Source organism: Amphibalanus amphitrite, unplaced genomic scaffold (genome assembly GCF_019059575.1).
Source record: "Amphibalanus amphitrite isolate SeventyFive unplaced genomic scaffold, NRLGWU_Aamphi_draft 000019F_arrow, whole genome shotgun sequence".
NCBI lineage: Eukaryota > Metazoa > Arthropoda > Thecostraca > Balanomorpha > Balanidae > Amphibalanus > Amphibalanus amphitrite.
Window position 1 is genome coordinate 1,773,239 of NW_024881515.1, and position 16,030 is coordinate 1,789,268.

Genomic DNA, 16,030 nt, shown 5'->3' on the forward strand with positions numbered 1-16,030 from the left:
GCCTCTGATTACTCATCTTTTGTTCTATATAGGTGCTTTGCTGCTTTTCCCTGCTACTTTTCGAGATATGCGCCAGTAAACCACATGATGCAGGGGCAATTGTCACCTCGCCGCTCTACTGAAGGCCCGGCGCTCTTTAAAACGCTGGAAGTTGTGAAAAACAAACGCTTATAATCTAAATGAAATATATGTCCCTGAGCTCAGAATTGATCAACGCACACAATGCTGTCAACATTTATGGGCCAAACTAAAAAATTCAGTCATTATTAACCCCTAAACACAAGTCAGTGATAATCAACAACAATTTGCTCTTTAGTTAGACTTTTTGAGAAATGTTATTTCGAGCCGTTAAAAATGGCCATGCCACACAAACCACCAATCATCTTTCTGTCATGCCCAACTCGCAATTTTTGCTAATGCCTGCTACTCTTCGAGGTCACGTGACCTCACCATTAAAAGTGAATGGGGAAATAAGGAAACTGTTGTTTTTGCGCATGGAATGATTTCAAACTATCTCAAGCACACGGAATCGTGATTTCGTGCACTCCTTGCAAGATCCGATGCTTTACTTTTGCATTTTTGACCTTCCGTGACGTCATTTATGACGTCACACCGGTCATAGGAGTTTCTCGTCAATAACTCATGATCAAATTGAGCCAGCGACTCGGGAAAGCCACCAATGGACTCGGGAAGACCTCCCGAATCGAATGATATGCGATACGACCTCCTTCGATTAAAGGGACCCTCCCACCTTAACATTAGATTTGAGTTGAGATAGCCAAAATGGGGTCCCTGGCTCACAATTACCGGTTTCGGCACTCACAACATCGAGAAATGCCTTAAATCGGAAATATTGAATTTCAAAATTGCAGCATTTTGATTCAGAGGGGCTAATGCTTAGGAATACCCCTCTGAATGTGTGACGTCAGCGCAGATATCTAACGATTTTTAAATGTTTGACTAAAACGTTTTGTAGCACGCGGTGGTATATGCTATTTGCGCGCAACATCTGCCGCAAACGCCGCACTTCTAAAATAAAGTCGCTAGAAACAGCGGAGATCCCAAAAAAGTAAACAAAAGTAAAAGTCAAATATCTTGAAAACCGGTGAATATTTTTCGGTAAAATTTGGTAGATATTCGTTTTCGCTCTTTCTGAACCGAGCGACATCACTTTCATGCCAATTCATAAACTTTTTTGAAGGTGGGAGGGTCCCTTTAAGTTCGTGGCCTGATGGGCTCTGAACTGACCTTGACTCGAGGTCAATACCTTAAGTTGACCTCACCCGAACAAAAAGTATACCATTCGACGCGCCTGAGCCAGGCGAACACGATGGTGCCAAAATCGCTGCTCTGCGGCCATTTTTTGCGAAATTATTTGCCAAAAACCAAACCCTACCTTGGGCTTTTTGACTTTACCTCAGAGGTTACCGGTTGACCTGGGACCTTAAAATCGGGTATCAATCGTTCCGCCTTGAAACGGCGCACACGCTTGTTTTTTCTGCGAGGCTCTAGCTCCATTAGGGGCGAAACGGCAAAAAGGGGTCGTAACAACCCTCCCCCCTCGGCCGGCCGAGGGGGTGGGGGGTCCGACAATAGGTCCGGCGAGGGTTAAGCAGCCCCACTTCGTTTTTAGCATGTTTGCTTGTCACTGAGATCAACAACTCAATCACAAATAATTTCTAGCACTTTTCCGGACCCCCGGCCCAGTGTGCAGCGGCTCGTTCTCTGCCGTGGATTTGTACCAAGGGACGTGCGGGGTGAGAGGCCGGAACTCTTCAGCCACCGTCCGACAGGAGATGCGGCACCCCGCTGCAGGACAACAGAATGGTTTGAAAGAGAGCGAAACTGTGAAACAAGGGAAAAGAAGAAGGTGGTGACTAGGTGATCTTTTTTTTTCATTGAAGGCTACAGAGTACAGACACACAACACTTTCTAATAACAGACGGCCTAACATCCCGAGAAGTCTCATTCCATGAAGCACAACACACGTTACAAATCGACAGTCGACAGAGCTGACAACAGATTTTGGTTCTGAAGGTATATGTATATCATCACTTCAGACTCGGTCATCTGATAACCAGCAGCCAACTTCCTAGAATCAGCACGATTGTTGAGTGGAGCTACAACATCTCCTCCTCCATGTTCGGTTCACCATGGCAGTCACGGTCGCGGTGTATGATACAGACTGACGCCTCGCGTCACCTTCTGACGCTGCCGAGTCAGGTGACCTTCAAATGCCGCGCTCCTCTCAGCTCACAGGACACATGCGTCACCCTCCCTCAAGGTGGCAGCCCCGGGGCTTGTTCTTTTGCCTGATTCAATGCACAGTGCACAGGTCCGCGAAGAGACGGATGTATGCTGAATAGGACGGCATATTCTTTTGAAGGGCGAATGAGCGAACAATTCCTGCCAGTAACGTCATTCAATGAGGCGTACCAATTCAACGAACTATTGACTGCAAAGGTGATAAGCTGAGGTAATTAAAGCTCAGGCGACTTTGATAACGACAGTTCATTTAGCGATGGGTATTTGCATTCAGCATATTTTTACTGCGTGTTGACTGCAGTGTAGAGTCGTCGCCCGTCGGTACGTGACAATTCCCTTAATTGCTGGCTGTCACCACGACTTTTAAAGCTACAGAGACAGGATTTTATAATCATAGCAGAATTCTGCTGAAGGATGATAGCAAGACATCTAATCTTTTTAGATGTGGTACCTATATCATTACTTTTGCGCTTATGCTTTCTCGCGTTTTGAGGGAATTATGTGATATAGGTACCTACACCAATAACATTCAATAGCCTTCAACCCACCTTAATTCATTACGAGCATATGTCACTCAGACATTATTCATGCATTAGGCAATAATCACAGAACTATACAGCAGCAAAGATAAAGTACCAAAGATACAGTGCCATAAAAGTTATTCATCTTAGCATATGGGCTTTTCCCCGAACGCCCCCGTGCTGGCTCAATCCCTCGGGCGTTTCTTCGAAAAGCCATGGTGATGAGCTGGGCCAGCGCCGGGTAAGCCCCAGCGTTTCCCGCGCCGGTCGCTTGGAAGCCTCGGTCAGAGCCCACTGCGCACGCGCAGAAGTGCCGAGGTCATCGCCATCGCCTCCCGGCCCGGGAGCCGCGGGCCAAGCCGCCGACAGAGATACCACGAAGGAACAGCGGTCTGGTCACGGCGAACGGACGGATACGTGTGTTACTTTGGCCACTACCAATCCGCAAAGGCAGCACTGCACTGTGGTTGTTAGCTTGGTTTCGTTTATTCATATGAATATGTATGCATGTTGTGTAACTTGTGGCTAGCCTAGTCTTCGGTTGCTTATTTTGTAACAAGAAAGGGTTGTCATGCTGTGGTGCGTGCAGTTAACTTCGACCTGCTCCATAAAGGTATATATTGAAATCACTTTTATAACACAAAACATTTACATGTAATGAATTATGTAATATAAAATATACTATTGACCAAACATTACACAATTTATTATTGAATCCGCGGCTCATGGGTTTCCTTTTGATAGTCGGAGACCAGACGTCAAGATGTTGAAAATTTCTGAGCAGTTTTTGTCGGTGCCTGCGCCAGCCTGGGTTAGGTACACCCACCGCCTTCCAGGACAGGGAGAGAGCTATAGCAACAAAACACCGCATGAAGCGAACAAAAACCAAGGTCATAAGAACGCGGCCCGTGCTGGAGAGAACATTAAATGCCGATGTAGCACGTCACTACCAGGCACACAAACAGGGTTCGTGGTGCGATGCTCCATTATCTTTGACACTATGCATGGGGTTGTGTAAGACACGCATGTTACCTATGTTCTCTGTGACATTACAGAAAGCAAAGTTCAGCACCGCAACTCGCTCCCATAGTCGTGTTTCGCTGGCTGTCCAGCTGTGTACCGTGATGGAGAGTCATAGCGAGGAAAGTCCATCCGTGTCTGTCGCTCCGCCGTTCCGTTAGTCCTTGATAAACCAGTCCTCTATAACGGCAGCTGGAACATCATGACACGGCACACAATATACCGAGGTGCGGCGGAATCACACCCCGTCAAACGGCAGTGCATAGTTTACCAGGGTGCAGTACCCGTATCGTATACGAGCCAGAGTGTGAGTACGTTATAAAGTGTACACTTATGTACCTGTGGTACAGAATACCCCGTGCCGTCAGTTGGTACACCGGGTGTTACGTGAGTCCACCCGTTAGCGTGTTCGACGGTCAGGGCCGTCGGTGCGAGGCCGTCACCATGCATTGTCACTGGCCACAATGCCGACAATACGCCAACCGATGACGGACCGACGGCTCCGTGCGGTCACGTGATGTGGCAGCGGCTGGCAGCGAGCGGTCACGTGATGTGGCAGCGACTGGCAGCGCTTGGTAACACGTGATGTGGCGATGGCTGGCTGGCTGCGATCACGTGGTGTGGCAGCTCTGACTGCGCTATGTCACTTGGTGTGCTAGTGGCTGCCTGCGCTAGGTTTATACGTGAGGTATATCTGCACGCAGAGAGCTGCCCGCGAACAACAAAAGGCTTATCCCGCTGCCGTTTGTTGCGAATGAAATATGCAACGGCGCCTATTCTGAGCATTGCAATGGCGTTACGAGCAAAAACAGGAAGTTTCATACATAGAAAGCAAACCCGGGCGAGGTCGGGTGTTGGATCCACGTAATGTCACTCGCCAAGGGGAAACATTATGCGTGGACACCGAGTCCATCTCAATGAAAAAAAAATACCATAGATGCAAGATGCAAGTCTGAGGCACGCAAAGACCCACACAAAATGATAGACCAAAAGCTTATATAAGCGCTGCCTCCATCATCCATTTCTGTCAGTATATGGAAAGAAGCTCTATGCACGTGTACGATATCTGTGACCCACTGGATGGGAATAATCCATCGTGGACATTCAGAAAAGAAGAAGAGATGGGATTGGGCGCCGCGGTAAATGCTACTTTTAAATAAAGGAAAGGCCCAGAGATATAGGAAATAGGTCATCGCACCCCGTCGGGACAGTAAGGGGCATCATTCTGTGCGCACAGCAGCACGGTGACTGGAGGCCCTTCTCCCGAATACCGAGAACCGATCGGGACAAAAGGGGGTGCACTATGCCGATCTCGACAGATACTGGAGCCGGCTTACGTCCACTGAGATCGATGGTGGAAACATTCAGTAAGAAAGTGACGGTGAAAGCGACCATCTCAGTTTTGACAGGTAGTTCTGCACTTAGCGGGATTCTGTCGTTTTGATGGGGGACTTTAGCATAGCGAAAGTTGGACTGTTCAATAAGTGGCCTCATTTTTGCAAGTTCTCTGAAAATCTTATCTGTGTTGCAAACGTGCCCATAAATAAAGCGAGCCCACCGATCATTTGCATGTTGCTCAATATACCTCAGCCGTAAATATTTTACTACAGTATGCATATCATTTTGGATAGGCAGATCTAACGTGATGCGGCACATCCTAGTAGAAACTGGAGCAGTATGGGGCAAAAACTGGCAAACTCGTTGGTCATATGACACTGTTGTCATGTTGAGGAAACGCCAGCTACTTTGTTAATAGATAATAGCTCACGTTCAGTAGACATTATGCATTTATAGCCGATATCTACTTTTTTGCTATCGTTGATCGTATTAAACACAAAAAGCGCTTCAGTTTATATTCATGTGTCGCACAGAAAGGACCCTTGACAGCACCAAACACAATGCCTGTCGAGTGAAGTTATAGCGCCACTATTCTAAATAAGAGGATGATCCCATTACGAATGTTGATCGCTAATCGCCAAGAAAACCATGGGGATGTCCCTCAAAGCACTAAGTCGTTAGTTGTGCTGCCTTGCAGACAACGATGACCTTGTGTGTGCGGATCCACATGTTCAACAGAAACTGGAACAAAGGTAAAGTGGTGCTTAGTAACAAAGCTTTGTTCCTATCTGCCTCGCAAGGCGTGGCACTATAGACATCATCCAAATCGACTCTCGGACGTCTTATTTCATTTACTCGTACCTATGCTATTCAGAGTACTATATACGTAACATGTACTTGATCTAACCACCGCCACTGCGGTATCTCCCGATGCCTATCGTTTTTCCAAGTGAGGATAATAACAAGTTTACTGTTGAAATGTGTGGCCACTGGCCAATGATTTACGCTAGAATTTTGACATCAATAACTTGTATTCGAAGATTTAGATCAAATTAACTTGAGCAAACTCTTGTATGATAAAGGTGGCATTTGCTTTTCGCACACGTTACATTGCGATGCGCCGTGTTTGCATTGCCGGCGGCAGAGGGTCTCCGACTCTCCTCTGGCGCCTCACAGCCCCTCCTCGTGCTGCGGTCAGTACCTACTCGTACCAGCTGACTCCTCTGTAATGGCCGCCGCCGGCACCGGAAACGGTTGGCGCTGCGGCGGCCAACCGGCTGCAATTGCACGGTCTGCTCGCTAGGAGAGGTGTAGAACAGCGCACCCTGAGCGCCACTCAGGCGTGATCCGAAGACGTAGTTCCGTCACTTGATTATGTCCATGACAGATTCACGCTGGGCGCCTTGGAGCGTGCCATTAGGCTGTTGTTGCTTGTGTTGTAAACGTGGCCACTTTGGTGCCTACATATTAATTTCCTCATGGTCACGATAGTCGTCGCTCGCCAACTTGGACCTGGGACTACCATATGTCTATAAATAGGTATAAACACTGATTCATGATTTGATAACTAAGAATGATTGATACCACTATACCCTGTCGACATGTATTGGGTGCTCTCACAATCCGTCATCTTCTTTTGGCACAACAACGGTACCTTTAGGCTTCCAGTCTCACCCCTGATTCCTCAGCAGGTATACCTGCCACCAACTATAGTTGGTGACAAACTTCCAACAGACCACCAGCAACCACCCTGTCCAGTTTCACCTCTGGGCTCTGACCATTCGCTCACCGGTCGGTCGGGTCGGGTCACAGCTCAGCACCTACACTCTTTGGTCAGGCGTCCGACGCGCCTCGTCACGCGGCGTCACGTCACGCGCGGTGGACGTGAGTAGAGCTGCTGCGTGACGCCGGCCCTCAGCGACGGCCCGGCGGCCCGGACGGAGCGGTCATGGCCTCACCCCGCAGTGCCGACGACCCATGAGTGCAGAGTGCACGTCATCATCGGCCGGCCGGCGCCACAGGCGGCTCCAGCGACGCCCAGCAATGGGTGCGTTCAACCGCCCGGTGGATTCGAGAGGTTAGAGCAAGCACGCAGGTCAATGCACCGCAATTTCAGAAAATATCATCTGCCGCAACACGATGACTTCTTCTGTGTTATATCGTACTGCGGTACTAAGTTTCTTCCACTGGACGAGAAACGACGGCGCACGTCCACTCATGTTCATCAGTAGGTGTTTGGTGTGTCCAGGACCGCCCCTTGCATGGGACGCTCCCGGATCGGCGCTACGCTCAGGGTCGATGCCGTTCCGAGATGCGCATCATGTCCCGGCCGGTGCATACAAACATAAACCTAACCATTCTGGCGACCACTGACCAGTATAAGTTATCACAGAAGAGTGATCGATTATTTGATTGTTTGTAGCACGCTACATCTTGAACATCTAACGTAGTATCTTTTCGGCACGGCCGGCCCGGTGACGCGCAGCTGAGCAGAGCGCTGCCGCACGCTTCCCTCCCTTGTCGTTATTCCCTCCCTCCTCCCACCCGTCCCCAGGTCCACCCTCCCCAATCATTTCTCACTGTCCGCACAAAATGGGCCGCCATTAAACTCCAATTAAGACAAGCACCTCTGAAGACAGTCACATCAGGATGAGTCATTGGTAGTCATTACAAAGCAGCTGAAGCTACAAGCAAACGTCGGCACACTGTGAGACCACGCGCAGGCTTAAGGCACGTAGCACATTGGGTCTCACGTAGCCATGGTAGCACAACAGTGCGTCCCACTGCAACGGAATCTGCTAAACTTAGCAAACAGACGTAGTTCAGGACGTCTCCACTGCGGACAGAAAGCGCTGTTGTCCGAAACAAACGTAGTTCAGGACGTCCCCACCGCGGACAGAAGGCGCTGTTCTACTGACCCTTCCAACCAAGATGACGTCAGTGGGCGGAGCAAGAGTGACGTCACAAGGGGCGTTGCCGGCAGACGAAACGGAAGGAAACAAAAGTTTGAATAAAATGAAATTGAAGAATCAAAATTAAAACTCGAAAATCACCAACCTTTCGGGGATTGGTTTATGCCAGCGACTACTAAGATGATAAAGCACTCAACAGGAAGACGATTCGACGGCCAAAAATTGCAGACACAGAGGAGCAAGGTGACTAAACAGGACAGAGGGCGCCATCTTACGGGCCCACCCACAAGAGGAAGGCAGAGGAAGATGACGGCGCAAGGGCGTGGCAGTCACCCCCTCCCCCCAAGCTATAAAAGGGTGCACCACCCAACCAGAAAGAATCACAGTCGAGCAGCCGAGAGTCACAGTCCACAGCTGGAGCCGGAGACGCCATCTGGGAGCCGCCGTCAGTCCGGGGTCACCCGCGAGAAGCCTCTTCAGTTCGAGTGATCAGAACCGAGGACAGCAGCCGACGCTTGTGACCACACTGAGAAGCGGAAGCGCAGAGAAACTCCAGAATGTGAGTGTTGTTGAAAAGTCTGCTCAATCCCAATCCTTGACCCCCCCCTCTGCCCAGCCTACCGTGCCGTGACGACTGCCAAACATTTTCGGTTGCCATAAAATGCACTCTCAATTGGAATTGGAAAACTTAAATTACTTTAAACTTATTGGTCCAGACACCCTAGTAGCATATTAGGATCTGAATTGTGAGGTCATGTCAGAGCCGCCAGTAAATACGTTATTGTCAGTTGGAGTGCGAAATACATCGCGATTAGGCCGAGAGCGAGATCCTAAAATTTGAAGAAGCAGCTCAGTGTCACGACCGCTGAAATTTGACATGTTGCGTGTCAGCATTGAAATATGTCTTTGTGTTTGGCCAAACTGGTTCGTTCATTCATTATCGGCGGTAGTCAGGTGCGCTTAATATTTGAGGTTGGAATTCGTTTGTGAAATTAAGGGTGTAGATTCGTGCTGTACTCACTAAAAGTTGCTTTGCGAAATCATTGGTAATATTGCTGTAGGAATTAATTGCGAAGTCGAAATAAATTAGTGAACAGGTAAATACGGTTGACAGGGAATGTAATGTTTTAAGGTGGCGACTGATTCATGCAATCGATCTATGAATATGGCTATGAGTTATGATTTTCAACAGATATGAATGCTTGAGCTTACGGCGGAATTTCTTCTGTTACTTAGGTGCAGAGTTGAGAGTAGTGGTTTGAGGTCGACGGTCTGACACTTTGCGACTTTAGATGGTCCTTGTACTTTGCGTCATTGTAGTTGCGAAATGTCGAGTAATAGGTAGATGTAGAATTGTTTGTGGTTAGAACTAATATGCGACTAATATAGGTACCGATCGTTGTGCTTTTGTAGAATAAATACTAGAAAAATCATACCTTTGGGAAAGATCGAAGGGGATACGGAGCTAGAAAAAAAAACTTACGTGGAATGAAGCTGATGAGATGTCGAACAGGGAGATATTGCAGCGATATTTTACCAGATTCACACTCACTGACACATTCGTTGAATCTACCCGGCCCGAAGAGACCGCACACACCAGTACTGCACCGCGAGTGATGACGCGCCCATCGCGGCGCGGCCTTGACAACTGTCGACTGTCGACGCGGCGCCGGCCGGCAGCCGTGGTAATCGTCGTTCGCGACGCGGGACCGTGCGCCGCTAGATGGCACATGAGAGCAGCGTCGGGAGTGGAGCAGCGGCCACAGTAGGACAGTGGGCTAACCGTAATTGGGGCGCGTGCGGTAGGTGAAGGTCATTGTATAGGAGCATGGTTAGTTGTGGAAAGTTGCAACGGGATAAGAACGTAAACAGTTAATGCATAATTTTAAATATGACATGCTATTTGATATTTAGGACTGCACTTCGTTTGATGTGCATTGTTTACTGCTAATAGGATGATTTAAATTATATTTTCTATGAAAGGTTAGGGACCCCTATGACAATATTCTGGCACTCTATAAAGATAATTTGTATAGGTAACTAGTAGTCCAGCAGAAGCTATCGAACGAGTTTCCAGGAGTCATTTCCGTTGAGCATTCAGTAATTCACTATGATACGGTGGATCACAACCAGACGACAGATCGGTGCGTACTAATTGGTTCTAGATCATCTGATTAAATCAAGAGCGGTTCAAGGTCTGCTAGGGTTGTATACGAGAACTGATGATTAGGTTCACGCGTACAGCAGCAATTAGGACTTGAGATTACGATTTGGTTTGGATAAATAATGCGTTTTTGTTCTTCGCGTTCTTGCGAGTTAGCGCCAATGATTACTCCACCAATATTGGCACAGGGCATTGTGAGGCACAGACGGCTTGTTTGCCCGTCTCCTATGGCGTAACGTTTACCAGCATGACCGTATGAGACACAGATGCACTTCTCATAAACACACGTCCAGACCGGAATAATAAGAGGGACACACCGTCACGTACGCAGGGCATATGCACGTTTTCCGCCAGTGGTACCGGCTACTGTTAGATTTCCCGCTTAGGTAATACTGGGTAACGAGGCAGTGAGAGGTTTCTATGGCAGAGGGAAGGAGAAGACTGTTACAGTGCAGTCGGAGAGTAAGTTGGAGCTATGCCAAAGGTTAGAAGCCGAAGGTCAGGGGTGAGTCACCCAAGGGGCGGATAAGGCAAGCTGTAGTGTCCCGAATAAGTCCTCATACTTATTTTGTAAGGGTACCTTAATCGGTACTGGACAGCCTCAGGGGAGGTAACGATGTACTCCAGGACACGTAAGGCCTTGAAAGTAAATCCCAGGGTTTAAGGAGAGTTCCTGAGGAGAGTTCCAGGATATGAACGGTGGTCCCTGGGTCGTGAACGGAGGTGTTACACGCGGACCGGAAGAGGGCATTGGTAATCTCTCCCGGATAGAGAGATAAGTCGGATGTAAATCGCGTATATGTGTATACCATAGGTCTATCGGACGTGTGTGGATCCCATAAATTAGTAGGGTGGATATTTGTGTATGATCATTCTGGACGGCCCTGCGATAAGTATCTTTGTCGCCGGTTAGCGGAGCATGCATATGGATTTCGGAAAGAGACATTTATCTCGCCGGGGAGACCATGGTTTGTAAGACGCCTAACACTATCGGAGGGAATTTCGGGGGCTACCAATTAAATTTGGGTGAATACATGAAATGTGAACGTAATGCGAGCAAGGATGTGAGAATGATGACGCATGAATCTTAGAGTAAGGCCGATAGGAATTTGGTAGAATTCCGTTATGGCAGTCGAACAAATGATTCTCGAGGGCAACTAAACTAGCAAAGCTAATACGAACTAAGTGGGCAATTTTCGTAATGGGGAGGCCAGTGATATAGGAATGGGTGACTGGACGAATGATCACATTCAATTAACCAATTTAATTACCACCCATGTTTGGCAGTGGTCATCGGGACTTCGAATGCCCTGTCCTTCACCATACCCAACTGTGCCGCAAACCCAGCTGATCGGATCCCTCTATCCCTAATCCGAGCAGTGAAGAAGCATCTCGTGCATCATGGTCTATATGTTGCGGGCCAAGTGCGAAGGCTAGTCCATTCGCGAATGGCCTAGTCCAAGTGCGATAACGCACTTGGACTAGGCCGTTTGCGAATGGACTAGTCCATGTGTGTTATTGCAGTTGGCCTAGGCCGTTTGCGAATGGACGGGCGTTTATGCTCCCAGTCCAAGTGCGAAGTCAGGCCAAGTGCGAAATATCCAGCAAAGTGACGTCAAATTGGCAAGTCAACTTGGCATGTGTAAAGTCCCGTGTGAAATGATGCGTGCAAAGTATTTGGCTTTGCTGCGCGCCGCCGTTTTCTCGTGATCTGTGAAAAACCACAGGGGGTTGAAAGCAACCCCCCTGCAGTGCGCGTATTGTTAAATGCAATGCAACACAACAGTTTTTCGAACACTCACCGCACCGCACTCACCACACACAAGCCGCACCGTCCCGGTACACCACACCAGAGCAGAATGAATCGAGCGCCACAAACTCGACCAAGGTCAGGTCGGGTCATCAGCGGGGAGCCCGGAGCACGGTACTAATGATCTCCGCACACCACGCGACTCTCCGCTGTTCGAAGGTCACGGGGATATTTGACGTCCCCAGATCCAGATCGGTCGCCGAAGCCTGGCCAGCGGCAACACGTTGCTATAATTTCCGCGTTGTGCAGGGTTCAGCGGAAAGTCGCATCCCGAATGGACCAGGTGTGTGGAGACCTTAACCCAGAGTTACGCCAGCTCGCAGATCTGCTCCGGAGAACAAACTAAACATAAAACAATATAGACGCAGTGGCGTCGCCACGGATTTTCGACTAGGGGATCTGGTCGGACGGTCAGTTAAAGTAATCCCCACCAAATACTGAAAACTCCTCGGATTTAGACAATTTTATTTTGAGAATGCACCAAAATCGTTTTTAAAATTTTTTATTTTATTCCCGATCGATTTTCGTGGCCAAAAGTGTGTGTGTGAGGGGGGAGGGGGGGGGGGCGTCGGACCGGCATATTTTCAAGAATGTGTGTGTGGGGGGGGGTCCGGATCCCTCTGACCCCCCCCCCCGTCGGCGACGCCCCTGCATCGACCAGCGGTCCCCCATTCATTCGGAATCGTACCCCAATCCGAGGATCCATGCTTCCGGCGGCTAAGTGCAACGCCACAAACCCGTCCGTTCGCAAACGGCCTAGGCCATTCGCGAATGGCCGGCCATTCGCAAACGGACTAGTCCGTTTGCAAACGGACCGCCATTCGCAAACGGCCTAGTCCATTCGCGAATGGACTAGTCCGTTCGCAAACGGACTAGCCTTCGCACTTGGCCCGTAACATATACAATGAACAGAATCATCAAGCCTCTAAATCAAAAAGCATCTTCCATCAGATGTATTTGTATGCAAGGTGGATCGATATCTACATCTCTCCCAGGTGGACGTCAACCAAGATCTCTATCTGGATACCTACATCTCCCTCAGGTGGATCTCTATCTGGATATCTACATCTCTCCTTCAGGTGGATCTACATCTCTATCTGGATCCATACATCTCTGTCAGGTGGATCTCATCTATCAGGATCTCATCACTATCTGGATCCCTCCCTATAGCTATCTCAGGATCTCTTCAACGATTCTCAGGTTCCCCTGTATCACCAGCTCTACTATCGAGTCATCACAGCAGCGAATTGTTCTTTTTTTCATTTTTTTTTTTTTAAGCTTTATCGGTGTATATTTTTCGGATACATGGTGTGCCGAGCGACACGAACACATCCCACGTGACACGATGACACGACGCGGCGTGGCGCGTACATCACAACAGCCTGGCCGCCGCTCAGCACTAGCTACCGACGACTGGGACGCGGCGACAGCACGCAAATCATGGCAACTGGCAAGTATGGACCCTGAATCAAGACGAGAGCACTGCTATGAGCTTTAAAAACAATGTATAAATGCATTAAATAATCCATAGCAGAGCAAACAAAACAATAACAAAATAACTGCGCCAAGATTCCAGTCATATCTTTTTTTAATTTTTTTACACGTGACCGCAACAAAACGAAATACGCGGAACGCAAAAACAAGAGCAGCTCACAATGAAAACGAAATAGCAGTGAATGGAACATAATGACAAAAAAGAGCGTTTGAAAGTAGGGTTAAAGCGGAAGAACCGAACAGGCGGGTCCCCGGCGGCAGCGGCGGCAGCTGCAGCAGCCGATCACCCGCCAGCGCCAGCGGCAGCGGCAGCGACAGCCGGGCGGGCGCCGCGCTCACCCCTCAATATCGGACTAGTTAATGGCCGTCTCCAGACCGGCGCGTGGGCCAGCCGGCGCACGCCCCCCGCAGCTAGCCCGCCACCAGCATCATCTTGGGGAACGCTGAAAGATAGAGGACTGGATTCTGGGGATGATAGGATAGGAAGCTAAGGATCACACGCAGTAACCTCAGAAGCATACCATGTACAGCAATGCGCTGCTTTTGTGAATGTTGTGACGTTGTGTGGATTGATACATGAATGAGTTTTGGATTAATGATTTTAAGTTTTTGAATGACTGTAAGTAAGTTCTCTAAGTCGTTCTCTGGTTTAATGTAGTTTCCGGCTGAATGTCGCACACTTGTTTGACTTTGTCCCATTTCTTTTCGAATGTGTGTAAGAGATTTGACTGCTTAGCCTGCTTAGCCATGTATAACTCGGCTTCGGCTTCCCTTTTAAGTTTATTTTTGAGAGATACTATGTTTGGAACTATTTCATTGTATCTAGCTTCATAAATAACTATGTTCGCTAATGCTACTATAACTATTTCTATGTCGTCTAAATGTTCAAAGAAAAACCACGATTTCGGGCTTTCTAGATTGATCGCTAATGATCTCCCAAATGCTATTTTTATAGATGTTATATATGATTGTACTATTGGACATGCCCAGTACATATGTAATATTGTTTCACATTCCTGCTTGCAGAATGTGCAAGAATCGTCATCTTTAAGCCAGACTGATTTGAAGCTGCTCAACAAGCTGATCATGGTACCCCAGTTTAACTTGCTGCCTTTCGAAGGACTCTAGCTTTGAAATGTGGGAGTGGATGCACGCCAACGTCTACAAAAGAGGTTAATCAATAGGTCATTCTATTATTTTCGAAAATGCATGGCAGGTGTAAATTTGTTAGAGCGAATCTTAAGCTGTGTGTTATGAGTTTTCATGCATCCGCATTCCGCATGCACATACGGCATACGGAAAGATTTGCCTTCTAATTACTTTCAGCCGGAAGAAAATATTATTCGAAACCGATTTTGCAGTTTGCATATCAAATACTTACAATGAAAGTATCATATAATACATTATTTGTTGATGAGCGTCCTTTATGTTTAGAGTATGACCTCCCAAAAAGACTGGTCAAAAGATGATTGTGTTCTGTTGTGTGTAAGCGAAGGAAGCGCCAGCGTGAAACATTCTGCAACGAGACATAGCGCAAAGAATAAGAAAAGCAGTGTCTTACCTTGCTTGTCTTATCTAAAGCGTTGTAATTTCCACAACCTTATGTTTCATGAAATAATGTAGGCACTTATAAGTAGCGTGGGAAAAGCCGCGAATTGCTTCCTGCGCGATGGTGCTGCTCTCCATTGTGGGAAGTTTAAAGGTGGTTTGCGTGATTAAACAAAATTATAGTCGTTTTCTGTATCCAGTGCTATCTTTCTCAGGGCGAACATAAAAGTCGTCGACTACTTTGATCGTTTCCCGAAAAATTGGCTCTTTGCATAACTACCGATCAGCAAAGAGACACCAGCCCAGACTCATTAGCTAGAGATACAATAAGAATGAGTTCTTCCATTCTCTAGCCCCTATCATCTGGGGGAGGGGGGGGGGGACGGGACGATGCGTTGGCGACTGACCTTGCTGTCGTCGAGGCCCATGGTGCGTCGTCTGTCGGTCCTTCAGTGCTAACCGGTCCTGGACGCTGCCCTCGCTCAGTCGGCGGGCCAGAGTCGGGCGTACGGGCCGCCGCGTCAACCGAGTTACTGCTGGAGGTCACTGGTGTCCCTCGGCCTCTGCGCCCGGCGTCCGCTCGTCCACCGTCCGACCGTCCTGCAGCCGGCGCGCGTCACTCCGAGCTCCGCGCGGCGACTGGCAAAGCGCGCCGAGACTGGCCGCCGCGAGTGCTCACCTGCCCGAGTGACGTCACTCGGGCAGGTGGATGACGTCACGGAAAGACCGGCTGCACGTGACGTCTGCACGTGAGGTCAGAAGAGGCAGTGGTGAGAGATACCTGTAGCTTGTGCACGCTTTTTTGAGCGAGCTTTCAAGATGTTTCTGATGACAGGCCGCGTTACAACTTAACAGAAGGCATATGCGTATTGTGTAAGAGTAGGGACTTTTTAATGTTTTCCATGAGTACGGGTTAAACGTACTGCTTATTTTTTAATAGTTCAACGGTGGTTCCGGA

At 48.5% G+C, this 16,030-nt stretch overlaps 1 protein-coding gene across 1 annotated transcript in view; it reads right to left on the reverse strand.

Moving 5' to 3' along the window:
* The window catches only part of LOC122389766 (sodium- and chloride-dependent glycine transporter 2-like), a 45,467-nt gene extending 29,725 nt beyond the window's left edge, over positions 1 to 15,742 (reverse strand). Inside the window, exon 1 of the mRNA XM_043382114.1 lies at positions 15,480 to 15,742. Coding sequence (XP_043238049.1) covers positions 15,480 to 15,500 — 21 coding nt within the window. The 5' untranslated portion in view covers positions 15,501 to 15,742. The remainder of the gene's footprint in view (positions 1 to 15,479) is intronic.
* Between the last annotated feature and the right edge of the window lie 288 nt (positions 15,743 to 16,030).